Here is a 27374-nt window from a genome sequence, read left to right as displayed (position 1 = left end):
AAACAAACTCTTTTGACATAATCATCTGAAGAATCCAACAAAAAGAATCAGTTTTATAGTGACATGTCATTCTGTTGTTGCAGCTAACATTCCATTCCGGAGACTAGAAAATCCAATATTCAGAGCGTTTCTTGAGAAATACTGCCATCAATCAGTCCCTTCTGAGTCAGCAGTGTGCAAAAATTACTTGGATTCAACCTACAATGACACAATGAACAGAATCTGACAAGATATTGGAGACAAATATCTGGATATCTGACAATCTTGGTGGTTATTGTTTAGTCACCTGTCCAAAAACAGGTCTGAACCTCACAAGTGATACCAACAAGACATTACTTATGAGGTAACTATGCCAGGAGATAATGGGATAGGGTGGCCAGTTCCTTTCCCCCCTCCATTGCATACATCGCCGATTAGCTGCATATTACACTAATCAGACTTGAGATGCATACAAACAATTGTTCTTCCTCTGACACATCGTCAAGTGAGATGTACTGTCTAATAACACCATACTGCATTTTAATACTATATATTTTTTTTTTTTCGATGATTTTGATCTGATAACTGATTCTTAACCGTTTTTTATGCTGAATTCGAAACTGACTTCCAATAGGCCCATAACTTCAGAATTCTTCACAAATCACAAAAAAACAAAATATCTAAAAACAATATTTTTTACAGGCAAATATATTGCGTACATGTTTGTTAAATATGTGTAAATCAGAGTTTGTGACAATTAGAACTATTAACTGAATAACAAAGCTAGTAACATAATATTTACACTCATGTAACCTTACCTTGACCATATGTGCATCCCACTCCACTTGAAATTTCCGTTTCCTTGACTTCCTGCAAGATGTTTCTGAAGAATTTTCTCTCTTAACCATCCAGCAATAATCAGCCATCATACTCATATTCCACTTTCCTTAGTATCTAGTATCCACTAGAGCAAGCGCAGAATATCATTATCAGCCCAGGAAGGCACTGACGAAATGGATAATGATCATCTATGAATATTTCCGATAAATCACGAAGTAAAGTAACTAATGAGTGATCGGGTCTGAGGATGAGCGCTCGGTGTTCATTGCATGCTCTTTCGGTAGCAGTAGGCAAGTAGGTGAATGTAGACTCGTCTAATCAGTATATTTCATCAAAACGAATGTTGAAGATGATTCAGTACTATCGACGTCGATCTCAAGCAGAGGCCCAGACACCGTCTCTGCTGATGGTAAGAGATTACAAGACACAATGTCAAAATTGAATGCTGAAAAAAATTTAAGTCAGGAAAGTTAGTAGTAGTAGTAGAAAAAAAGGGAAAGCAATTACTAGGTCTTATTATTGTGTTGTACCAAAGTGCCCAGAATCTTTTTGTATAATTTTTAGTTTATGATAGCTATTAAAAATAAAAACTTGTTTTCATTTGGTGTTACAGGCTTGTGTCTGGGTGGAATACGAAACTTAATAAAGTCAAATGATCATTTGCCTAAGTCTTATTTTCTTATAACGGTTTATGCCAACATGTGCTCTTAGTATCATCACTTTAATTATGATATACTGGAGAAATGTTATACTGACCACTTAAAATTTTTATGCTGAAATCAGTTCTTCGCAAAGTTCTTGGGCAAGTGCAGTGCATATAGAATGAATACCTCTTTCAAATGCTGGGCAAATTAACATTCATGTTATTGGAAAGGAAATACATGCTAGGAAAATGAAACCACTTAAACAGTGCATTCTGGTTCTGGAAAATATTAGAAAAAAATCTTTTTTTCAGAATATGGGAGCTTGGTACTCATGATAAAAGAGTTAAGTTGATCACAAAACATGACGCCAGTAAAAAGTTAAAAGCATCAGGTCTAGAAAGGAAAATGGTTTAAAAAAGTAAAGGAATGTTTACTATGATTACTGTTTTGAGGTCAAAGGTCAGAGGATACCTGTATGTAAACATCTGTTTTCTCAGCATATTGGATAAATACGAGAATTTTTTTAGACATTTCATTCATAATAAAAGGCCAAGCACTACTGGAACACTCTCAAGCAATGGATGTGGAAAACAAACCCCAACACATAACAAGAGTGAGGAAGAATTCATGAAGTAAGAACTCATATTTTGTCTTTATCTTCTTATGAAATGCATTATTATACCAGAACTTCAGTTATTAAATTTAAGTATACTGAAGATTTGCAGAGTTTGGTGTATGATCAGGAATTTACTGTAAAAATAAATTCCTTGCTTCCCATGCCACATACATTCGGTTGAGAGACTGGTGAAGAAAGTCAGTGTTGCTTCAGCTACATTTTGTCGTGAAAAAGAGAGATGCTTTTATCAGGCCCCATACTGGACACAAGAAAACAACTCCAATCCTATGAGAAGAAGGCAGATTATTGTTCACGGAAAGAAAAATAAAAATAGAATAAACAAACAACAAAAACAAATAGTAATAAGTAAGTGTGTGGATGGAATTGATTACAAGCCATCTCCCCGTGGTGAGTTCTGGGTTGATGTGGCCTTTAACATATTTGTACCTATTGTTCTGCATTCCTACCATTTCTTGGAACGTAAAAATAATATTCCTTTTCTTTTATTTGTCAATAATAACAAATTATAGCAGTCTGCATCAAGCGTAAACTTGCAAGCATGCTTGTGTTAGAAAAAAAACAAGATAAAAGAATCCCTCTGCAGCTCTATTAAAAGTCTTTTTATAGAAAGTCAACATTTTTTGTGCCATATGTAGGCATCCTTATGCAACTTTTACGAAGCCTTAAATTTTTTATTTTGAGAAAACATTTTTTTGGCCCTTTTTCTATATGCCCTATTGTTCACTCTTACATACTACCACTCTGTTCATAAGTTAGAATTAAATAACTCACAGCAACCTGTGTTAAGTGTTTAAAAGTCATTCCTCAAGAGGTTTTCAAGGAGGGAAACTGGTGCTATGGTACAAAGAAATATTTATCCGTAACATAAGATCTGATGTGAAATTTGGGAAAACTCATTTTCCTTTTTTGTTACGGTATTTTCCACACATGTCCCGCTTACTTTCAAAGTTTGTCGATTTTTGAGTGAGAGTCAGTAAGAATCTCTAGTAATTATGTGACAGAAGAGATCTTCCTAAGAATCATTTATTTCGTAGATAGTGAGGAAGAAAAATGTCTTGCTAAGTTATATACAAGAATCCAATCTGAACCTTTGAAACATAAGCCTATTATTTTGACTGGCTGAGTTCAGATGCAAATTATGGTCCAGAGGGGAGGCCAGGTTTTAGATACATTAACAACTGTTTGTTGCAGACACGTGGTGGAGTTGGCAGCTTATGGACATATGGATTTTGTTGGAAGCACGTCATACTCTCCAGTTTGTCTTCACACAACGTTTCGTCTTGTTCATGGCAGCGACATTAGTCATGTTGCTGGTCACAGGTAGTATAACTGAATGACACCATATATTTTTAATGAGAAACTTAAAATATTGAACTATCTGCTATGTGTACCAAATGGAAGGGTTTGAACCTGCAACATGATAACTATTAAGACAATCAAAAATGATATGTAGGAAGAACTCTGATGCTGCAAATGCTTAATTTCGAGATTTTGACGGGCTCTTGTATTCAACATACCTGTTATGAAAAAGTAATTTCGGTATTTTGTCTGTCTATCCATTCATTTTTCGTACAGTCTTTTCTGCTGAACTGTTGGAGGAATTTATATTCTTTCTCGGTCTCTATAGTTAGTTCTTCCTTGCATCATGTGCAAGAAATGTAATAAAATAATATTTACTCCAGTAACATAATAGACTATTGAAGACCTCATGCAAAAATTGTATTTAATGGTGATTTACTAAGTCGGCTCTAACGATTTTATTGTGGAATGTTTTATTGCACATGAAATAGTGTCAAATGAAAAGTATGCAGTAGACATTAAATACCGGTATGTGGTTCGGAGTAGTAACTGTAAACTAGTCCCATTGGAAGGAGCTGAGCATATTTCTCCTTACCTACCTTCATTTACCTGCCTACTACATGTTGAGAGTCAGTGTCACTAGTTGTAAAATGTTAGGTCAGAAGAGGAGTATGTCAACCATAGACAAATGTCAACTGTTCAATAGAAAGTAGGTGTAATTAAACTGTTACATGATGCTAAAAGTGCTAAAATATTGCACATGACTGTAAAACAATTAAGTTTGCAGTGCATATAATTGTCATCTAAGAAAATTGAATCTTTTGCAACTTAATTGAAAACTGCCGATAAGAATTTTAAATAGAGGTTGTTAGTATTTCGCTACACTGACGAAGATTTGAATGTCTCAATGTAGGAATGATTCAGTCCACAAAGAAGTCGAATTCTTTTATCAAGGTCATTAATAAGAGGAAAGACTGTAGAAATGAACCACAATTTATGGAAAGTTCTTTATGGTTGCAATATTTTCAATTGTGGTATTGTATTTATTAATATTCCATGGTATTCGTACATTGCTTCACAGCTAGAATATGGAACAAGTCAAAAAACTTAATACTACTACAAAGTCTTAATTTATAATTACAGTCTAGTTGAAATATATACAGAAGAGGTTTACAATATAGTCTACTAGTACAATACAAAGTTTTAGTATCAATTTCATGAAACGTTGTTGAATGTCATGTATTCACCTACAGAATAGAAGGCGTGAGAAATTAGATACTTTTTAATTTGGCCCTAAATAATCTTATGTTTTGAGTTTCATTTTTCATATCCATAGGGAGGCTATTAAAAATTTTTATTGCCATATAACTCACTCCTTTTTGATAGCACAATAGACTTGCTGATGAAGTATGAAAGTCATTTTTTGACGCGTATTTATGCTATGAACTATGGAATTAGTTACAAAGTTTTCACGTTTACATATGAGGAAGATTTATTAATGAAAAGATATACTGACAAGCCATGGGCATTATTTGCAGTTTTTTTTAATAGTCCTACGTTATTCCCTAGATTTGACACCTACTGTTATTCTAATTACTCTTTTTTTGTAGTAGGAATATACTGTTACTATCTGTGGAATTTCCCCAGAATATTATTCCAAAACTCATTACCGAGTGGAAGTATGCAAAGTATATTGTTTTTTAAGGTATTGATATTTACCATCTTTTACTATCTTTTGCATTGATCTAATAGCAAAGCATGCTGAATTTAGTTCGGGGGTAATTTCTTTAATATGAGTTTTCCAATTCTTTTCTCCAATATCTTAATGTTTGCAGATTATTAGTTAAAGAAGACAACCCTTAAATTAATCAAACTAGGAATCTTCAAGCCGAAATTACTGACAGCCTTCGCCACTTATCAATTAATGTCAATGATATTGAAACCATTAATCCACATAACATCCGTAAACAACTTCGTCTCACTTCTTATCATCAGTGGAGCGCATTACCTGGGAAAGGTAAAGGAATTACTTCTATTCCCACTGGAAAAAAGGTAACACCTGGATTAGCAATAAGAAAGGTTTATCTTGTGGCCAATGAACCGAGGCCATTGAAATGAGCATCAGTATTTTCGCAGTTAGATCTCTCCCTGGTAGAAGCCTTAGCAACACTCATTGCAGGAGATGCAGTGAGCATGAAATGTTACCCCATGTATTAGGTTTCTGCCCTCAGGGTGAATTACTGTGAATTGACAGACATAACACAGTCCGCTCAATAATTACTAACAGATTAAGGGAATACGAAGTATATGAGAAAGTTCAATGTCTTTCTATGGAAGGATCTACATGGCATGCTGACATCATAATAATTGACCGAAATAAAAAACTGATCTCATTCTTGACCCAACAGTTAGATTTGCAATTAATGAAGATGAACGAAAGCGAGTACATGAAGAGAAGCGCGCTATTTACCTTCCATGCTGTAATGATCTCACTCATAAATATAATATTCAAGATTGGAATGTCATCGGACTTATGTTTGGTGCACGAGGAACAATTCTCAAATTTACATTGAAGATCCTCAGACAATTAAAGGTTCCTGAAAAGACTCTTCAGACAATTGCATCAACCATTTTAAAATCTTCATTGAACATCATCAATCACCATCTCTATTCATCTTTATAATATTTAGTGTGTATTATTTATTTTTCAGTATATTCTTACTGTATTGATAGCTACCACATCTTGTCGCAGATTATTAAATATATGTTTTTTTTTTAATTTCATTATTTATTTTTCTAACATTAATTTACATTTTCTTTTTTGTTTATTTGAATTGATTAGGATGCCGATATTTTAAATGCAAAATTTGAATGGCTATCAATACTCCTCTCGATTTTTAAGCCAAGAAATTTTGTTGTTGTTGTTGTTGTTGTTTCTATTAAGGACCTATTGTTAATTATTGCGCTTGAAATTTGCGAGGTTGAATTTGGACAGGATTTAAATTGAATTATGTTAGTTTTGTTCCAATTTAATTCTAATTTATTGACTGAGAACCAAACACATATTTTGAGGAGCATTTCCTTTGTTGAAGATTGAAACATGTTGGAATTATTGGCTGTAATTACTATACTTGTGTCATCTGCAAATAATATGGGATGACCTACATCCTTTATTAGAGGAGCAAGATCATGCATGAACACTAGAAAAAGTAGGAGACCTAATGTTGATCCTTGAGGAGTTCCATTATTAATAGTTCCCCATGTGGAGGTAGATTTCATAGTTGTATTGATTTCGACTTTCTGTTTCCTATCTATGAGATATGAGTGAAACCATTGGTGTGCAATGCCTTTAATTCCATAATAATCTAATTTGTCCAGCAGCATTTTATGATTATACGAAATACGATAACTGGCATTGCAAGGTGAAAAATTAAAAATTGAAGTGCAGATAGTAATATGAATTCCAATTAAAAAAACTTAAACTGGAGATAAATCACACTGATTAACAGAGAAACAGATTTATAGCTGTAATGAACTAGGATGAAAATGCCACCTACGTCTAGCATCTATGTTTGAGCAAATTTATGCTATAAGATGCAGGAAGAAACAGTTACATCCCTTGCTTATTCTAATATAAATATAAAGTGTGAATTAACTCCTCACTATCGCCAGGAAAGCATTGGGTAAAAAGCATTTAAACATTAGATATGAAAGTGTTGCCAGTTAACTGTTATGATCGAAAAGTGCCTCATTGAACACGATATATTTTGTGAATGGTTTTATAAAGCCGGTTTTATTTAAGAGATTCTTAGAAATTTGAAAGAAGATTATTTCTCAGATAAAGCAGTTACTAGTACTAGTGGACAGTATGCCAGTTCATTTAGTTAGAAAATTAAACAGTAATTACCAGTATTGCTTCTAAAGTAGTGTGTGTGTATGTGTGTGTGTGTGTGTGTGTGTGTGCCCGCGTGCGTGTGTGTGTGTGTGTGTCGCGTGCTCCCACTTCATTTGTGTAATTCGGGTACCTATGTTATTTTCTATTGCTATGCCACTGTAATATAATAGAAATCCTGAAAATAAATTGCAAAGGAATGCTTTAAAATTTGCTTGCTGGGAAAAATCAGGTTAGTGTCCTTTGCTTTTCAAAGATATACACAAGTTAAGATGCTACCATATTTTTCACTAGCATACTCATGGCGTGATGGCACGAGTTGTGGCTTCACGAAGAATAACTCAATTCAGATAGCGGTAGTGACAGTGCACAGCTGCACCAGATGTGGTCACTTCAAATGGTTTAGGAGATATTAAAGATAATATCAAATTCTGGTTGGAAGTAGAAAAACTAATATAAGTTATGATAATTTGATTGACAAATAAATTAATACCACGTCGTCCAAAGAGAAACAGGAAATGATTGTACTGAAGAAATTACGAGAATGCATGATATTGCTAGTCATACAGAAATAGCAAACATGTTTTCTAAATGCATACATTGGTTGGGAATGCATGAAAAGTCAAATGTATTCGTGATTGCAGGAAGCTTTCCTCAGTAAAATTAAATCATCATGATCTCTAATTCAATCTTATTATGTAGTAGACATAAGACAAATTGTATTATATACTTCTTAATTTAAATTCAGGAATCCATCCCTGAGCACGAGTTCTACTCTTTCAGGAGTAAGCTAAAGTTTTATCTGTTTACATTATATTTGATGTTACAATTATTAGCAAAATAAATAAATAAATTTAATATGTAATACCTCAAACAATAATAGAAATAATTGAACAAAATTTTCAGGACATATTCTCACATTATCTATACTAATAATAAATCTGTAGCCGAAATTTTTCTGGTAATTTTCGATTTTCCAAAAATAATTGGTCCTAACATATATAATTAACCACCCTGAAACCGAAAATCGCTTTTTTTGAAATTTTTGTTTGTATGTCTGTCTGTCTGTCTGTCTGTCTGGATGTTTGTTACTTTTTCACGCAATAATGGCGGAATGGATTTCAATGAAAATTGGAATATAAATTAAGTTCGTTGTAACTTAGATTTTAGGGGATTAAAACAAAAAACTGATGAATTGATCACTTCTTTAGCAACTCAAAATCATAAACCTCAGATATTATGTATAACTGAACATCATATGAAGCAACAGGAAATATTACAACTGTCTTTACATGGATATGTATTAGGTTCTCATTTCTGTAGACATGTCTTCCAAAAAGGGGGTGTCTGTATTTTTATCAGAGAGGATCTATTATTTAGTAAAATTGATATATCTGATTTTTGTCTTGAACAAGATATTGAAATCTGTGGAATACAAGTTGGTTATGAGATATCAAATTTAATTATCTTGTGTGTTTTTAGGGCACCAATGGGAGATTATAAGAAATTTACAACTAACTTAGATTCATTATTGAAAAGACTTTATAAACCACATACCGAATTTGTAATCTGTGGTGACATAAACATAGATTATCTATCAGAAAGCTCACGTAAAAGAAAATTAAACTCACTTCTTGAAACTTATAATCTTAGTCACACAGTAAGTTTTCCAACCAGAATACAAGCTGGAAGTAGGACAGCCATTGATAATATATTTATAGATAAAAGTAGATTGAATTCCTATTCAATAGTACCATTAGTCAATGTCCTGTCTGATCACGATGCACAAATTCTAAGTGTTTTCAATATGAGTGAAAAATTCCAAAGTGTGAATTTAAAAATAAAAAAAAAAGGGATTATAAATGCTGAATCTCTTTATCATTTAAATACATGTCTACAAAATGAATCTTGGGAAAATGTATATAGTACCGGTACCGATACCATTGATATTAATACTAAATTTAATGCATTTTTTCACTACATTTACGAATTATTTCAACGAATGTTTTCCAGTCAAGGTGGTGAAAAAATGTAACAGTAAAAACATGTGGATAACTCAGGGAATTAAAATATCATGTGTTACAAAAAGGAATCTATATTTAATGAGTAGGAATAGTGATGATCCTCATGTTCTTAATTACTACAAGAATTACTGTAAAACTTTGACAGAAGTTATAAAAAATGCAAAGAAAATGTATCTGAATGAAAAAATACAAAATTCAGATAATAAGATTAAAACTATTTGGGATATAATTAAAAATGAAACTAATCGATATTCAAAGAATGAAAATATTACTTGCATTAAAATCAATGATAGTAAAATAGATAACCTAAAATCAATTGCAAATCATTTTAACGACTTCTATATAAATATTATTCAGAACTTAAACATTCAAGATTGTGCAGAAGATGCTGCACTTGGTTACCTAACTGATGCATTTAACACTGAGTTTTTAGGTCTCAAATTTATTCCCACTAACGCAACAGAAATCATGCATGTGTTAAAACAACTAAAGACAAAATATTCCTCTGGATATGATGAAATTCCAAGTAAAGTTCTGAAAGCTTGTTCTGAAATAATATCCCCTCCGTTAAGCTATCTATGCAATTTGTCAATGCAATGTGGTATTTTTCCAGCAAGACTCAAATATTCAATAGTAAAACCAATATACAAAAAAGGAGATAAATGTACCATTGCTAATTATAGACCTATATCATTATTAACAACATTCTCAAAAGTGTTTGAGAAAGTTATGTATAATAGATTATATCATTATCTGGAGTCCAACAATATATTAGTTTTAGAACATTCTGGATTTAGAAAACAAAAATCGACAGAGAATGTTGCTTTTAGTTTGGTGGATGAAATACTAAATTCATTAAATTCGAAACTGCATGTAGGTGGGATTTTTTGTGACTTGGCTAAAGCATTTGATTGTGTACACAATAGTATATTAGTAAAAAAATTGAAGTTTTATAGTATTAATGATGAGACGTTGGGTTGGTTTACATCGTACTTATCAAATAGAAAACAAAAAGTAGAAATAAATGTACCAAATAGTCATAAAGTTACTTATTCAGAATTTAGAAATATTAAACATGGTGTTCTGCAGGGGTCAATTTTAGGTCCATTGTTGTTTCTAGTTTATATTAATGATTTAGCCTTGACCATAAACAATTTATCTCATGTAATTTTATTTGCAGATGATACAAGTGCAATTATTTCAAGCAAACAATACGATCATTTTATAAACACTTCTAATACAGTGCTGAATCTAATGAATGAATGGTTCCATGCAAATAAACTAGCACTTAATGTTGATAAAACCAGTGCAGTCAAATTTAGTTCTCAGGTTTCTTACAGTATTCGATCAAATGGAACTCATCTCAAAGAATCTAAAAGCACAAAGTTTCTTGGTTTAGAATTGGATAATCACTTGAACTGGAAAACGCATATAGAATGTATTACTCATAAATTGAGCTCTGCCTGTTATGCATTAAGATCCTTATCTACTATTGGTGATATAAACTTACTTAAAATGTCATACTTTGCATATTTTCACTCTGTAATGAAATATGGATTAATATTCTGGGGTAACTCGTCTGAAGCTAAACACGTTTTTGTTTTACGAAAGAAAGCTTTAAGAATAATGGCCGGTGTGCATAAAAGGACATCATATAAAAATATTTTCCGAAACTTAGAAATCTTGACTTTACCTTGTGAATACATTCTTTCCCTAATGATGCTGTATATTAAGAACCAAGATAGATTCAGTACTAATCAAGACATTCATCATTTTAATACAAGACATAAATCAGATCTTCATCTACCCTCTGTTAGTCTAAGCTGCTTTAAAAAAGGAGTTCGCTATTCATGTATAACAGTCTTCAATGCACTGCCTAATTATCTTAAAGATTTCAAGAACCACGAGAAAATGTTTAGAAAAGAATTAACCAGATTTCTACATACTCATACCTTCTACATAACTGATGAATTGTTTATGCTTGTGAATTGAATTATTCTACTTAAATGACATGTACAATTTTTATATAGCTCAACTAAAATATGTTTTTATATTAACTTAATCTGTTTACTATGCATTGTATATTTTTGTTTAGCATAACTGATGAATTGTATGTGCTGTAAATTGAATAGTATACTGTACGATGAATTGTATATAGGCCTACTGTAAATTGAATGGTAGTCTGTATAGCTCAATTGATGAATTGTATATGCTGTAAATTGTATAGTAGCCTGTATAGCTCAACTGATGAATTGTTTATGATTATAAATTAAATTAATCTACTTGATATTAATTGCACAAATTTGTATAGCTTAATGAAAGTATGCTTGTAAATTAAATTATTCTGCTTATTTTGTATTGTATATATTTGTATAGTTTTGGCCGATGAATTGTATATGCTTTAAATTGAATAGTAATCTGTATAGCTCTGTTGATAAATTGTTTGTGTTTGTAATTTGAAGTAGTTTGCATGATATGTATTATCAATTTCTGTGTATCACAACTGGTTGAATTGTTTGTGCCGTAAATTTAATTAACTTACTTGTTTTGTATTATACATATAGCTCAACTTATGAATGATCATTTGCGTTTGTAAATTCAATAATCTGATTGGCTATGTATTGTATACTTTTAGTAGAGCCATCGATGTAGCTCAGTTGGCAGACTTGCTGGGCTGCTGATCCGGAGCTGTGTTCGGGTTTGGGTTGGATCCCCCTTTGGTCTTTGGTTTCTTCCGAGATTTTCCACAGCTGTGGGAAAGCCGGATGGTCTATGGCGAGTCCTCGGCATCAACCTCTTTGATTTGATTACCCCCTTTGATTTGATTACATGGTTGGGTTTTTCCGAGGTTTCCCCAACCAAAAGGCAAATGCCAGGTAATATTTTGGCGAATCCTCGGACCTCACCTCATCTCACTATATCTCGCCAAAATATTGTAAAAAATTGCACAAAATTGTAAAAATTGTAGAAAATTACTAACTTGTAAAACTGTAAAAATTTGTAAAAATTGTAATTGTAATATTGTGAAATTTTGACTTGTTCCACATCTTAAAGCTTCATTGCTCATCTAAGATCTATGGAATAAAATAAATGAATGAATGAATGAATGAATGAATGAATGAATGAATGAATGAGGCTATATGGCATTCAAAATACCTTATTTAAAAGGGGGGTTTTAAGGGGACCTGAATTAAATAAATCGAAATATCTCGCTTATTATTGATTTTTGTGAAAAATGTTATATAACAAAAGTTTCTTTAAAAATCATTTTCGATAAGTTTTATTCTTTGAAAAATTTTGATAGGACTGATATTTAATGAGTTTTAAAATTAAAATAACTGCCATCTAAAGCCGTGTAATGAAATAAAAAACAAATGACTTCGTCTATAAGGGGCCTTGGACAACAACAATCGAAAGCTATTAAACATTGCCTACAGAGAATGTTTCTGTGTTTGTATGAAGTAATATCGGAAGCTAAATTAACCGATTTGTATAATTAATTATTATTTCACCATTGGAAAGTGTAGTTTCTCTAGATGGACATAATGCTATAATGTTATTACAGTACTGTAACTTTTGAGTGAATTGAGGACAGGTAAGATTAAAATAGCTTCTTATGCACAGAAAACTTGATAGACTATTCTGTATATTCGTTTCCTGCATTTCTTAAAATAATGTTTATGTACACTTTCATTCTAATCTCAGAGAATTAACGAACAACGAGAGTGTATTGATTTAGTACCCAGTAGTAGTATGTTAGCTTAGTATTCCATTATTTTATAATCCAAATTTTAACTATGCTCAATTGAATCGTGTTAAAATACATAAAAAACATAATACATTAAATACAATGCAAAAAAATTGGGTAATGAGCCAAGCAGATTATGTTGCGCTGTTGTAAAAGTTGTTCCTCCTGAGATTCAAGGGCCCCCATAACAAATTAAAACTTACTTATCGGAGTACATCCGTTATCAACACACTTTTTATATAATCTAATATAATATAATATAATATAATATAATATAATATAATATAATATAATATAATATAATATAATATAATACTGGGTGTTCATTTCAAAGTGTGTCATGATGTCACTGTTGTGAATAAGCGATTTGAAGCAAGTTTCAGCTTTTATGTCAGAGAAGTTGCTATTATTCAAGGCGTTCAATCTGAACTTGAGAACGTGTATGGTATAACTTGAACGTCGTAGCAACAGATGGCGTTCTGTACGGTCTGTGTGCTACCATAACCTCTTTCGAACTGTAATTTGCGAGGGCAAATCGTATGCAGCGTATTTGTTATAATCGGTAACGGCAACATTCCACAACACAAATCAAATGCTCCATGTCCATGTTGACCCTCGAAGTTAATGTAACAAATACGTAAGTAATCGTCTTAACCCTCTCCCCATAAAGAAAAAAAAACTCACCTTAGTACGTGTTTCCAAACAGTTCACATTCCTGCCACTACCAGCATTACCGTATGTATCTGTAAGTACTCTTCAGAATGAACGCCGTATGTGCTAGGCAGCTTCTCTGGCAGATAGGTAATACACTTCTGCGGAAGTGTAGGAAGATTGAATTCTCTAGGCTCATCGGCTAGCCACATGACGACATACAGTGAGCCATGACACACTTTGAACTGAACACGCAGTATAATTTAAGTTATTTGAAGGGTTCAGAATCATAGTGGGCAAAGCACCATTTACTGAATACGTAGAAAACAAGGGTTAAAATTAAGTTATTACCATAATTCAATGGAAACATATAGCAAGTAAAATAAAGTATACACATTAAATCTAAATGTTGTCAATGTTCATTAAACTGTGGTTGCATGTAATAAAAATTAAGAAACGTGTTAAAGGAATTGTCATTGCACCAAATGAGTGCTCTCTGGACCAAAATGATCGCATTTTAATTATTTGAATACAATTTAAATTAAGTAACATATTAAACGATTTATCCTTCTATCAAACACGAATGTTCCCTGGATCAAATGTCCTATTTTAATTATGTAATGACTTTATATTTATTTCTAATGGGTGCAGCGGAATGCACGGGTACGGCTAGTACATGAATAATTCTGTAAGTGTAAATTGTTAATTAGCAAATTAAAGAACAAGTTCAAAATAGACATGCAATTTTTCTTTCTGTTCATAAAAATGCAAAATATAAATATAAATATAAAAATTAAAATTTCTAAAAATCATCAAACAAAATTGATTAGTACCGGTAGTCCTTCAGTTTTCATTTAAGCAAGATTTGTGATTCTATGATACTCTTGAGAGGAAATATATCATTTTTTAATACTGCTTTTAGATATATATGTCTGTGATTGTACCATAAAAGGCAAAAGTTAAAATGTTGTATTTAAAAGACTTCATACATTGATATGAAACTATGCTAGGGAAATAGAGTTTTACTGCAGTTTATTCACAGTCCGAACTTCTCGTAATCAATAACCTAGGAGTGTCTAGGTTGCTACACCATCAAGCTTCTGGGTAAAGAAAGGAATTGGACGTGTGGCATTCTTTGTTTTTATTTATTGTTGCAGATACCTGAGGTAGAGATTAGAGCACATATAAACAACCAGGAGTGGAAAGATGATTGCAGAAAGAGATTTGAAAGATTGTGAACATGGATGATTTATTTAAAAAAACCATGACTTAAAACAGTGGTTAATTTAATTGTTGTGTAGCCTAATATGTATGAGGATATGTATGTAATTTAATGACAACCATTTTTTTATTTCAGGAAATACAGTCTCAAAAAGTGAACTACCATTGATAACTCACGCAAATTACCTCAATGAGAATGGAGCTTTGGATCTTACAACATCCCTACAAAGAGAAATGGATGCACTCCATTCAGAAAATCGGCAAGCTGTCAAAAAACTGCTGATAGATATCCAAACTCTGAGGAGTATAACAAGGACAGTAATGCAGTCATTGAACAAGATGAAGTCATCATTGCAGAATCTGAATGTAATACTGAAAGACAAAATGTGATATATATTTACATGTGTGTGATACAGCCCTTAATTCCTTATTTCTTTTATTTTTTTCAGCAGGAAGCCTCACAAAACAACCCAATAAACGGTAATTTCTATATTACAGTTCACTACAATGAAATCTAATTGTTACGGAATGATGTGTATCTGGTTTCATAACAGTTGTGGTCGTTCAGGAGCTGCTCTTGGGCGTGGATTCAATTCATGCTTGAGCTGATTACATGATTGCGTTTTTTCCGAGGTTTTCCCAACTGCAAGGCGAACGTCAAGTAATTCTATGGCGAATCCTTGGCCTCATCTCGCTAAATACCATCTCCTTATCATCAGTTCCATTAATGCTAAATAACCTTAGTAGTTGATACAGCGTCGTTAAATAATGACCAAGTTAAAAAAAACAGCTGTTGCCGTCTTTGAGATGTCATTCCTCTCTCTTCATCCACTGGTCTTCTTTTAAATTTCTAAACTTGATTGCTACTTCAACTCCGTCCAGCCAAATTTTTTTATAACTCGTTTTCTTCTGGTACCCATTCTGTTATTAATTTAGGCACTCTTTCTTTCAACATTCTTTTAACATGTCCAAACCAATGCAGTCTTTTTTGTTCAGTAACGTCTGAAATATCTAGATTATTTTTCACGTCCATAATGTCTTTTTATAGCTTCATTTTTAATTTTTTCTAGCCTGAATTTTCTTGCAGTCTCCTCAAAACACTCATTTCTGTAAATAGATTTTTGTTTGTTTCCCTGGTTGATAGTTTCCAAATCTCTGACCTATAGGCATATGTAATGTACTCTGTATAATAGGTTTATAATTGTACAATTTTCCATTCTTTGTTATGTTTTCACTCCACCAAATAGCATTTAATGCATTTATAGCTTTTCTAGCTGGTTAATTCTATTTATAGTACGCTATGATTATGTTTTACAATTGTGATTAAAAGTCATTGATGTATATATTAATTTTTTAGATAGCTGTGTAAGGAGTTCGATGAGTTAATTAATGTGTGTGCTTGAAAAGGAAGCTGTCCTGATTGTATGGAAGTGTTCAGATAACACTTTATACTGCAGTGTGTTAAATATTGAAGAAGAAAGATAAGTTGTAAGTTTCTTATCTTAATCACACCTTCTTGTCGTAATCTACTTTGTAATAAGCATGAATAACTCTCTCCTTAATTGCTGAAGATTGCAATTGTGAGATTGAGTTTGGAAGCATATGGATTTAACTGCTCGCAAATGAACTTCAACCTGAATATCTCAGAAACTGTTTCATGTGGATTAATCATGTCCTATTTGAAACCCTTCGTTTATATCCAGTTGTTTACTGGATACTACGGTCGTGAATTTATTTGGAATTTTTAAAGATCATAAGTGGATAAATGTTTTTGGACTTCTACATGAAATCTGAAATTGAAGAATTCTCTACATGCATCTCCTCAGGTAATAAACATTTTTTTTTTACTGTCACTTATGTGGGGGGGGGGGGAAACATTACTACATGTTGAATTAAAATCCATGCCAGAACCCACGTATTTTCTCAAGATTCATTAGTGACTGAAAATGTCATTAAAGCATCATTGGTACTTTCATTTTTATTTTTACTGTGTTGAAATGTTATGCGAATTGTTCCAAAGATGGCTCACAAACTAAACAGTTTTTATTGATATTATTTAAATATTTGAAACTAATTTTATAGTCTACTTTCCGAAACAACATTTGTAACAGTTCACTACAATGAAATCTAAAATTGTTACGGAATGATGTGTATCTGGTTTCATAACAGTTGTGGGTGATCAGGAGCTGCTCTTGGGTGTGGGTCAATTCCTGCTTGGGCTGATTACATGAGTGAAGTGAAGAACTGTTTTCAGAACATGGGAGGTGTAATAGTAGGAGGAAGAAGAATAAAGTGTACTGGTATAAGATTTGCTGATGATATGGCGTTGTTAGCAGAACAGGAGATGATACTAAGGGATATGCTACTGGAACTAAATGACAGCTATGAGCAGTATGGGATGAAGATAAATGCCAACAAGACGAAGACCATGGTCATAGGAAGAAAAGTAAAGAAGGTAAACTTGTGAATTCTAAATTTGGCAGTAGAGCAAGTGGACAGCTACAAATTACTTGAGGTGTACTATAAGCAGTAACATGAGGTGCTGCCAGGAAGTCAAAAGGAGAATAGCAATGGCAAAGGAAGCTTTTAATAAAAAAAGGAGCATCTTCTGCGGACCTCTGGAGAAAGAACTAAGGAAGAGACTAGTGAAGTGCTTTGTGTGTAGTGTAGCATTGTATGAGGCAGAAACATGGACATTATGACGAAGTGAAGAGAAGCGACTAGAAGTATTTGAAATGTGGATATGGAGAAGGATGGAATGTGTAAAGTGGACAGACAGAATAAGAAACGAAACTGTGTTGGAAAGAGTGGATGAAGAAAGAATGATGCTGAAACTGATCAGAAATAGGAAAAGGAATTCGCTGGGTCACTGGTTGAGAAGAAACTGCCTTCTGAAGGATGCACTAGAAGGAATGGTAAATGGGAGAAGAGTTCGGGGAAGAAGAAGATATCAGATGATAGACGACATTGAGAGATATGGATCATGAGGAGTCAAAAGAGAAAGGTAGAAAATAGAAAAGACTGGAGAATGCTGGGTTTGCAGTGAAAGACCTGCCCTTGGGCGTGAATGAATGAATGAATGAATGAATGAATGAATGAATGAATGAATGAATGAATGAATGAATTTGTAACTCATTCTTTATTATTATTATTATTATTATTATTATTATTAAATTAAGTCATAATTTTAATTTATTACGTTTTATCCACAAAATTAAATAAAATGTAGAACATAATTTATCTAAGGAAACAGTCTATGCTTCCTTATAAGAAAGGTCCATATTTTAAAAAACAATAATAAATGCATTGGTTTTGGTTCAACCTTTGATAAGCGGATGGGTAAGTAATAAGATAAGTATTTTAGATGTCCTTTGTGCCTTTCTCTGTTCGTGTTTGTACTGTTTCTATTAGCTGCATATGGGTCTAAAAGTAATTTCAGTTCAACAAAAATGTTGTTGTTTTCTAATGTCGAATAATTGGCAATTAAGCCATTTGTTTTCTTGCGCACCAGTATTTTTCATAGATTGTTTTATTGTGGAGAGTTGAATATTTTGTAAGGTAATAATGATCCATTTCTTCGTTTTGTCTGCATAGTGGACAAATGAGTGACTGATGGATTCTAATTCTGTGTAGATGCTTTGCCATGCAGTCATGGCCTGTGAATAGTCTGAAAGCCTGTGAAAGATTTTCTGGGCACGTCTGTTATGATATTTGGGGTATGATGATAATTATGTCTTGCCATTTCTTTTCTGTGGAGCTCTCTATATTGTGGGTTCATTTTTTTAAGCAATTTAATCTTTTGATTGAATTTTTCTGTGTGAGCCTGTACAGATGGTTGTGCTGCTTTTTTTTAAGCTAATGCATCTGCTGCATCATTTCCAAGTATGTACATGCATCCATTATAGGACAATTCTTTCGTTTAGTTTTGCAAGTTGTGATCTGATGTGGATGATCTGAAGGGAAGTCTTATATTTTTCTTGTCAGTCTGTCTTTTAAGATAAACTTCCTCAAGGTCTATGGAGGATCTAACAGTGATAATTTCAAGAGGGTTTTTCTGGCTATTTTTTAGATGAAGTTTCGATATCATCTTGTTTACAAACTACTTGAGTTTTTAGACGCTTTCCATTTGTGATATGACTGCTCCAAAATTGAGCTGGACTTCTAAGAAGTTTTTCATGAAGAAAAAGTTCTCTTTCTTCTGTTTTCTAACGGGTTTTACTCTTGTCAGGATCAGCATTGCGTTCTTAGGTGTTGTTTTAACTCCTCCTCTTAATATTCGAAGCTCCTTGATTTTTGACTAAATCAACCTTAATTATATTTTTATTAAATTCAATTTGCAGTATGTGACAACTTAATAATATTATAGATTCTCTTAATTTGTTTACATTATATTTTACTGAAATTATATCAGCTGTAGAGGTATGTAATTCGAGAAACATTATGTTTTACCGCACGGTTAAACCTTCATTAACAATATTTAAAGACATTTTTTTGGCAGGTACATTCTGTTTCTCTCTGTTCTGGTCAATATCGTACGTTAAAAATTATGATGCAAAGCACATTAATCTATATAGTATGATATTTACATTTGAATGCATTTCAAAAGTAAATATAAGTGCAGACACTATGTCAAATTACAATTACATTCTTGATGAATTTCTCGAATGTTGGTTTGTCACCGATGACATTCTTTCTTTCCAACTTGTTAATATGTTAAATGTCGTCTGCAATAATATCGAACTATGTTAATCTGAAGGCAAATAAATGGGATAACTTAGTTCGTTTTTATTAAAGATCTCTTAAGATTTGAAACTGTAATAAATTAAGATATTTAGGACTAATGGGATTATGAACATGAGAATTGTGGAATTTCATTAAGCTTACTTACGTTCTGCTGTTTTTGTTGTGTCACGTCTTGCTGTTATCGGAAAAATGTCAGCAGTACTTTCAATCATATGACTATTGTGGTTAAGTTATACAAGAGGTGGCAATAACGAGAATTATAGTATTCCTACATTTTCTTTCTTACGGGTGAACTCATTTCAAAATTTTTACATCTTTTGTGTGCTGGGTTTTAGTAATGTGTTTCTTAAGTACCTATCCTAGACAGGAACGATTCTTAAATTTACTGCATTTACTGTATCCCAAATTCAAAATTTAGTTTTTTTTTTTTTTATAAATTAACGTCTTAAAAAAACATAACTGTTCTGTATTCAGGATCTTTGTGGTCACTCTATTTATTTATTTATTTATTTATTCATTCATTCATTCATTCATTCATTCATTCATTTATATATTTACCACCAGAGTGGCCTGCCTTAATCCGAAAGAAAATAAGGGATGAACTTGCCACATATGATGCAGACAAGCTGGGTATAATAATTTTAAATGATAGAGCAAGAAGATATAAAAATAAATTTAGAGTACATATGACATAAGTATAAATAGGTACATAGTTGAAATTATATGCTGTTATAATATAAAATTATATTTCAAAATTTGAATAGATGACCATAAGGGTAATTTCTTTACCGATTGTTCTTGGAAAATTAAATTGTTCCACAAAAAAAAAAAAGTTATAATTCCTCAACTTCCAATGAATAGGCCCATATTTTCAATTATCTATAGATGGTAATAGGTTTTAAAGAAGTCAGATTTAGGTTTATAAATTTACTTCTTCTCGTTGTCTACTTCCAAAGGCTGGTCACTGTAGTTCTCAGATCGTATTGTGGGATCCCAGATGTACCCTGTCTTATTGCGGTTAATAGCAATTATTGTGACTTCCCTCGGAAGCAACACAGTGGACTTCTTCATAAACCTATAGGTTGCTGCTATTGATCTTGATGACAGATACTATTTTACTCCTTAAAAATGCATGTTGTTTCGGAGGACCTGTCCATAGTGACAAAAGTCAAGGACATGGGGGCGGGTTTTGTGCTTGTCACAATATCTGCAACGGAAGTTGTCCTGGTTCTGTCCATAATGAGCTCTCACCTTTATATAATATTAGCATCCATCCTAAAAAGTTTATTTTATGTTGGTAGTTTACATTTAATGTACATATTATGAATACGATGAAAACTTATTTATATAATTTTAATGAAATTGTTATGAATTTTTCATATAAATGTTTAACACTTTTAATAATTAATTTGGAATGGTCACGATTCATATAACAGAAAGTAACTGTGTTTCGAGATGGCCTGCTACGTTAACAATGTAAGTTGCAGGGCCTTGTCATTTAAACTCTAATGTAAAAAATCTGTTTTATTCTTAAAAAATCGCAGCCTAGTTTGGATTGGTGTGAGATATGTCTAAGATTAGTATATCTATTGCAAATTTTATTAGACTACATGACACGCGAAATAAAGAAAATGTGGGAAGCTGTGACTCTTGTGAGTTTCAGATAATAACAGTAACCTGTTTTTTTAATTACACTAAAGGCTTCAATGAACACAATTGCTTATCCTAATGGGCAGTACATAATAGAGTTAACATGGAAGTAATAACAATCATACATTTAAAATAAGTAAAATTTCAATTTCTATTCTTTGAATAAATGTAGTAAGATATTACGAATAAGTTAACTATTAATGTATATTTTAAATTATGTTGTTTGTTAAGAAGTCATTTGTAGTTTTTATATTTGAAGTTTTTAAGTAAGTACAGTACTAAGTCGTATGTTTACAGTCTATTTCAGTTTTAAATTAATTTTTCTAAATGATTGTAATCGACTCTGTTGAAATTGTCGCTACAACCCTTCCTGTATTTACTTATATTCGTTACATATTGTCATCTCCTGTAAAACCACATTAAGCACTGATCTGAACTGTCTTTCTACTGCTCTGTTGTGTGTTGCTTTGCATATTTCGTAACTTCAAACATAAATATAATACTGTAATATAAGAAAAAAAGTTCAGTAAGGTGAAATATATAGATTTACTATACTATAGTTTTACTGACACTGTGTGTAATTAATCACAACAAACAACCTGCTATTGAACAGAAAAACAAGTGCAAAGAGAGGTAAAAGTACTGGTACTGTAGCTTTCTTTTCCTCTCACCTCTCATCTAGCTAGTATGGATGGTATCAGTAACAAGTGGAATTCTGGGTAGCACTATGATGGACATTTGGACCATAAAAAACAGTCGAATTTTAAGCCGTATTTTTTAACGAAAAAAGTGCGTGTTATGTTCGAAAAATACGGTAAATTCACTTTCTCTGTAAGAAAAAGTTCTGTTACTTTGTTTTCATTAATTTCAGAAGCCTTAATCCGAAAGAAAATAAGGGATGAACTTGCCACATATGATGCAGACAAGCTGGGTATACCAGATTATGCACAAGAATCATCAGGTAAGGAAATGTCAACTTATTCTGCAGCTGAAATGAACAGTAGAACTGTAACAAGTTCAAACTTTAATTGATCCTAGAAGGCTTTGTGAAGGTAGTATCACAAACGACAGAGGTTTAGAAATGGGATTCCTAACTTAATTAAAATAGACTATTAAAAATACGTACTGTACATGCACGTACCAATATGTCATTTGTTTCTCGAATAAATCTTCATTCTTAGAAGATTTGTTTCAGTGAAACCTTTTACACTCTCAGCTTTCAACCATACCGTTACAATGGTGATCTATTCATATTAATTCTACTTGGTTTTCACATTCATGTTCATGACCTTCAATGATGTAGATAATCAACTTGTTCACCTCCTATTTTATGAGTAGCATAATACCACTTTCTATTTTCTAATTTGGGTCAAGCATGACACAAAATTTGGTGTGGTAATTGTAAATAAAATTATGTTCCTATCAAGAGAATGCAGAGGGGCATTTTCACAGTATCTCAACTATAAATACAAAATTTTCTACGTTAGCTGCACATGAGGCACACTATTCATTTTTGTTGTGTTGTCTTTCTTAATACTGTATGATCTGTGCCAGTGTCTGTTAACTCCTGCAAGTACGTTATGCTTGCTACTTATAAGTATACAAAGTGATTCATGAAGGCATTTTCCTTGGAACATATTTTCCCAATAAAGTTCTTTCCTATCTCATATAATTAAAAAATAATAATTGATTTTCTAAACGTATTGATGTGAGACCTCTCAAATGTCAGTGCATGCACTTACCGGTGCTTTGCAATGCATCAAAAGTCATTTGTCGCATGTTCAGCTAACAGTTATACATTGTGGAGTTATGCAGCCTGTTAGTTGTCTCAGGGTGCCGTATAAATTTACACTGATTTTGTGGAAGAGCACTAATTTACTCCACTGTGGAACATGAGTGTGGGCAACCAAACCAGGTTTGCTCATGCATGGTAGGCAGTATAACTTGATCAGTGCACTGTTATAGCCAGAGTGAAGTCGATATGCAGTATTTCAATTATGACAGAAAGAAGTAGATCTGTGAATAAAGGAGCAGTTTCCCCATCAGCATATTTTAACCGAGAATGGGAAAATATGTATTTATTTGGGGAAAGTGAAGGAAAATATCATACAAAATAAAGATTTCAGCAGTCCAAAAAAACAAAGGTTAAATTAGCTATATACAACTACAATTTTTGCAACAGTAAATTTGAAAATAACCAGTTATGCAGTTACATGAAACACATACATTAAACTTGTGGTGTTGTAGTGTTTATTTATGCCCTTACCAGTTAGTTTACTTATCTTTCATAAAAGTAATTCAAACTGTAATGATGTTTTCAATTTTAAACTTTTGACATTGGTTTTTGTTGAGAACTTTGGAACAATGTATTAATAATTCTTTGATCATAAATATGTACAAGGCGCGTCCATAAAGTAACTTTCCCACTCGTCCCACAGCTAGCAAACCTTATGTTGCGTGAAGTGACTGCGTGTACGTGATAGAGTAATATTCTGGCATGACGCATGTGCTAGCGGAACTTCCCGAGTGCTCTCAGTAGCTTCGTTGCATTGGTTGAAGATGGATGCTCCTATTCCAGCTCCCACTGCGTGTGAAGTACGGTCAGTGATAAAGTTTTTGAATGCACAGGGCATAGCACCAATTAAAATTTATCGTCAGCTGTGCCAAGTCTATGGGCCTAACGTCATGAGCAAGCAGATGGTGCGTTGCTCCACAAGGTCGTCTGTGATGATGGTTGGCCTCCCACTGCGCTCCTCGTCATGCACATTTTGGCGTCCTGCTGAAAATTGTCTACAGCAGCAACGCACCATCTGCTTGCTCATGAAGTTAGGCCCATAGACCTGGCACAGCTGACAATAAATTTGAATCAGCGCTATGCCCTGTGCATTCAAAAACTTTATCACTGATCACACTTCACACGCAGCGGGAGCTGGAATATAGGAGCGTCCATCTTCAACCAATGCAACGAAGCTACTGAGAGCACTCGGAAAGCTCTGCTAGCGCATGCGCCATGCCAGGACATTACTCTATAACGTACACGCAGTCACTTTGCGCAACATATGGTTTGCTAGCTGTGGGACGAGTGGGAAAGTTACTTTATGGACGCGCCTCGTATTTGTTGCTGTAATATTATAGAAGAAATCACTTATTTCAACATGTTTAGTAGTTTCATAATACATTTCTTAAATACAGAAAATAAAGTAAAATAGAATATATGCGCATATTTGTTCCTATTTAAGGGATAGTTTTCAGTAAGTTATGAGTTGGTTAGTTACAATTGCTCACACTACTTGTAAAATAAAATAAAAATGAAAAAGTGTATCTCACATAACAAATAACTCAAACTGTAATGATGTTTTCAATTTCATAAACTTTTAACATTTATGTTGAGAACTTTGGAACACTGTATTTCTAGTTCTTTGATTATAAATATTTGTTACTGTAATATTGTAAAGGAAATAACCTATTTCAACATGTTTGCTTCAAAATTCATTTATTAAATACAGAAAATGAAATAAATTGAAATACAGATGTATATTTATTCCTATTTAAGGGATAGCTTTCCTTACGTGATGAGTTGATTAGTTATAATTGCTAATAGTGCTTACAAAATACAGTGAAATAAATAAAATAATAATGAAAAAGTGCAACAAATACTTATACTTTTCTTAATATAAAATTAAAAATGCCACTGCAACTCTTCATACTTGCGGCGTGGGGGAAAGAAGCACACAATCCACACGAGCACTCTTCCTGGTCCACAAGTGCAGGCGAGATGAGCATTGCAGATTTATAGTATGTGTGAGGGAAATGCAACAGCTGCTGTGGCCAAATATCATCACTGTTATCCTAATCGTAGGATTCCAAATCCTAAGACTATTAGTGGAACATTTAATACACTAAGGCAAACTGTTCATTTTCCGATATTTGTATCCAGTGTGAAGGATGTCGACAACATAATGTAGCAGAAGTAGAAAACATTCTCAATGCTGTACAACGCAGTCCTCAAACTTCAACAAGATATGTAGCTCGGGAACTCTGTATTACTCAGTCAAAGGTATGGAGGACACTCCATATAAATGAAATGTATCCGTATCATCTTCAAAAAATGCAACATTTAGAGCCACAAGACCATGCCCATTGTGTCGAATTCTGCACCTGGTTAAATGAAAATTGTAGAAAATTTTACTGCTGTATTATGTTCACTGATAAGTCACAATTCACACGGGATGGCATTTAATAACTTACATGAATGGGCAGATATTAACCCTAAAACCACGGAGAAAACCAATTTTCAACATCGATTTAGAGTAAATGTATGGTGTGATGTTCTGTATGATCAGCTGATAGGACCGTTCATTTTACCCAGAAACTTAAATGGTGACATGCAAAACTTTCTACAAAAGGAATTGCCATAATTACTAGACGATGTTCCTCTTGCAATGAGACTTCGTATGCACTTCCAACTTGATCGGGCACCTGCTCATTTCACCCTCGCCATGAGAAATAATCTAAACCAGTATTTCCCATACCGTTGGATTGGTTGCGGAGTTCCTCATTTCTGGCCAACCAGGTCCCCAGATTTCAACACCTCTTGATTATTGATTATGAAGGTGGGTGAAGGATCTTGTGTACCAGATTAAGGTAAACACATGTGAAAAATTAATTGTGTGCATTATGTACACCGCAGCAGTAATCAGAAACAGCCCTGATAAGTTAAGGCATGCGACATGCGCAATTCATAAGTGTGTGACAAAGTGTGTGGAGGTAGAAGCAGACACTTTTGAAAATCTCTTGTAAAACTAAGAGTTGATTATCAGAATAAAGTTTACAATAAGTAAGCAGTTACAAGAGTAGGAACTATATAGATTTTTTACGTTTTCTGTAGTGATATTAAATTTTGCCTCTAATTCAAATTCACAATAACCTGTGGCAACTTAACTATAAGTTGGACCCTATTTTTTATTTGGATTTTTTGTTCCATTTGACTTCAGGAAGGCTCTCCCTAAGTGGCGGTAAACCTTCTTGAATCATCCTGTATATACAAGAACTTGACTTCAGACTTTCTAGTCCAAGCTGAGCTAGTCTCTGTACTAAGGCAACCTCTGCTCTTCGGTCAGGGACATGTTGTTTGCAGAGGTCAGTAAGGCCCGCTGTGGTTGCACTATCTCGCCTTTGTATTTTGATAGAGTGGGCCAAGATTAAATAAATGATGGTACGGCATGCCCAGATGTTAATGGAACAGTGATCGCACTGCAGTGTGATATCTATTTTGTTAATTTGAAAACATAATAATAATAATAATAATAATAATAATAATAATAATCATCATCATCATCATCATCCAAACAAGTAAGTACAAGGCCCGTTATGGTCTCTGTGAGTCATTCTTTTTTTTTTTTTTTGGGCGGCCTAAGGATCTCTTATCTTGGGAATGAATATACCCTAAAAGTCTTAAATATTCTCATCTCATATATCAGTACTCTATATTACTACGACGTCACGGTTAAACAGAAGAAACATAAAGATAATAAATCCTAATGGCAGTTATTTGAAAGTTCAATAATATAAATATAATTTCTTCCTTAGTATTGTCTCTCGTATAGAAAACAATATTTGTATCATTTCTTTACAGGCGGCACTATTGTGGCTACGCCGGATACACAAGACTATGAGACTGATATCTGGATATCACTCTGGAACATCAACTTGTTCCGACTTGAAGTCAATAGTCCACGGAGAATTATTCAGGCTAGTAAACAGTCTGTGAGTTAGATAAGTAGAAGTAAATAAAATATCCACTTGTGTTTATTGTACACACATTAGTAATAGTATAATTTATTTTAACAGTTTTACTATAGTTCCGATATGCCGTGAAATATATTTATTCATTCATTGTTTTCTGCCCAAGGGCAGGTCTTTCACTGCAAGCTCAGCATACTCCATTCTTTCCTATTTTCTGCCTTTCTGTTAGTCTCTGCATACTGTATGACCCATATGGTATATCTTAGTGTCGTCTATCATCTGATGTAAAATATATATAGAT

At 33.1% G+C, this 27374-nt stretch overlaps 1 protein-coding gene across 3 annotated transcripts; it reads left to right on the top strand.

Moving 5' to 3' along the window:
• The first annotated feature begins 8 nt into the window (after nucleotides 1-8).
• Nucleotides 9-27229, top strand: LOC138706096 (SUN domain-containing protein 1-like). Of its 3 annotated transcripts, XM_069835053.1 has the most exons (6): nucleotides 9-343; nucleotides 3292-3420; nucleotides 15072-15301; nucleotides 15388-15415; nucleotides 22200-22289; nucleotides 26964-27229. In XM_069835053.1, exons 2-6 carry the CDS (start codon nucleotides 3315-3317, stop codon nucleotides 27101-27103), a joined length of 594 nt encoding a protein of 197 aa, XP_069691154.1. In that variant the 5' UTR covers nucleotides 9-343; nucleotides 3292-3314; the 3' UTR covers nucleotides 27104-27229. The 3 variants fall into 3 exon arrangements, 2 of the variants coding, with proteins under 2 accessions (XP_069691154.1, XP_069691155.1); XR_011333899.1 differs by lacking the exon at nucleotides 15388-15415; XM_069835054.1 differs by lacking the exon at nucleotides 9-343 and having other exon boundaries at nucleotides 3275-3420.
• Nucleotides 27230-27374: the final 145 nt, after the last annotated feature.

This window comes from Periplaneta americana, chromosome 9 (assembly GCF_040183065.1).
Source record: "Periplaneta americana isolate PAMFEO1 chromosome 9, P.americana_PAMFEO1_priV1, whole genome shotgun sequence".
NCBI classification, from domain to species: Eukaryota; Metazoa; Arthropoda; class Insecta; order Blattodea; family Blattidae; genus Periplaneta; species Periplaneta americana.
Note: the sequence above shows the minus strand (reverse complement) of the source record. Positions and strands in the feature narration are given on the sequence as shown.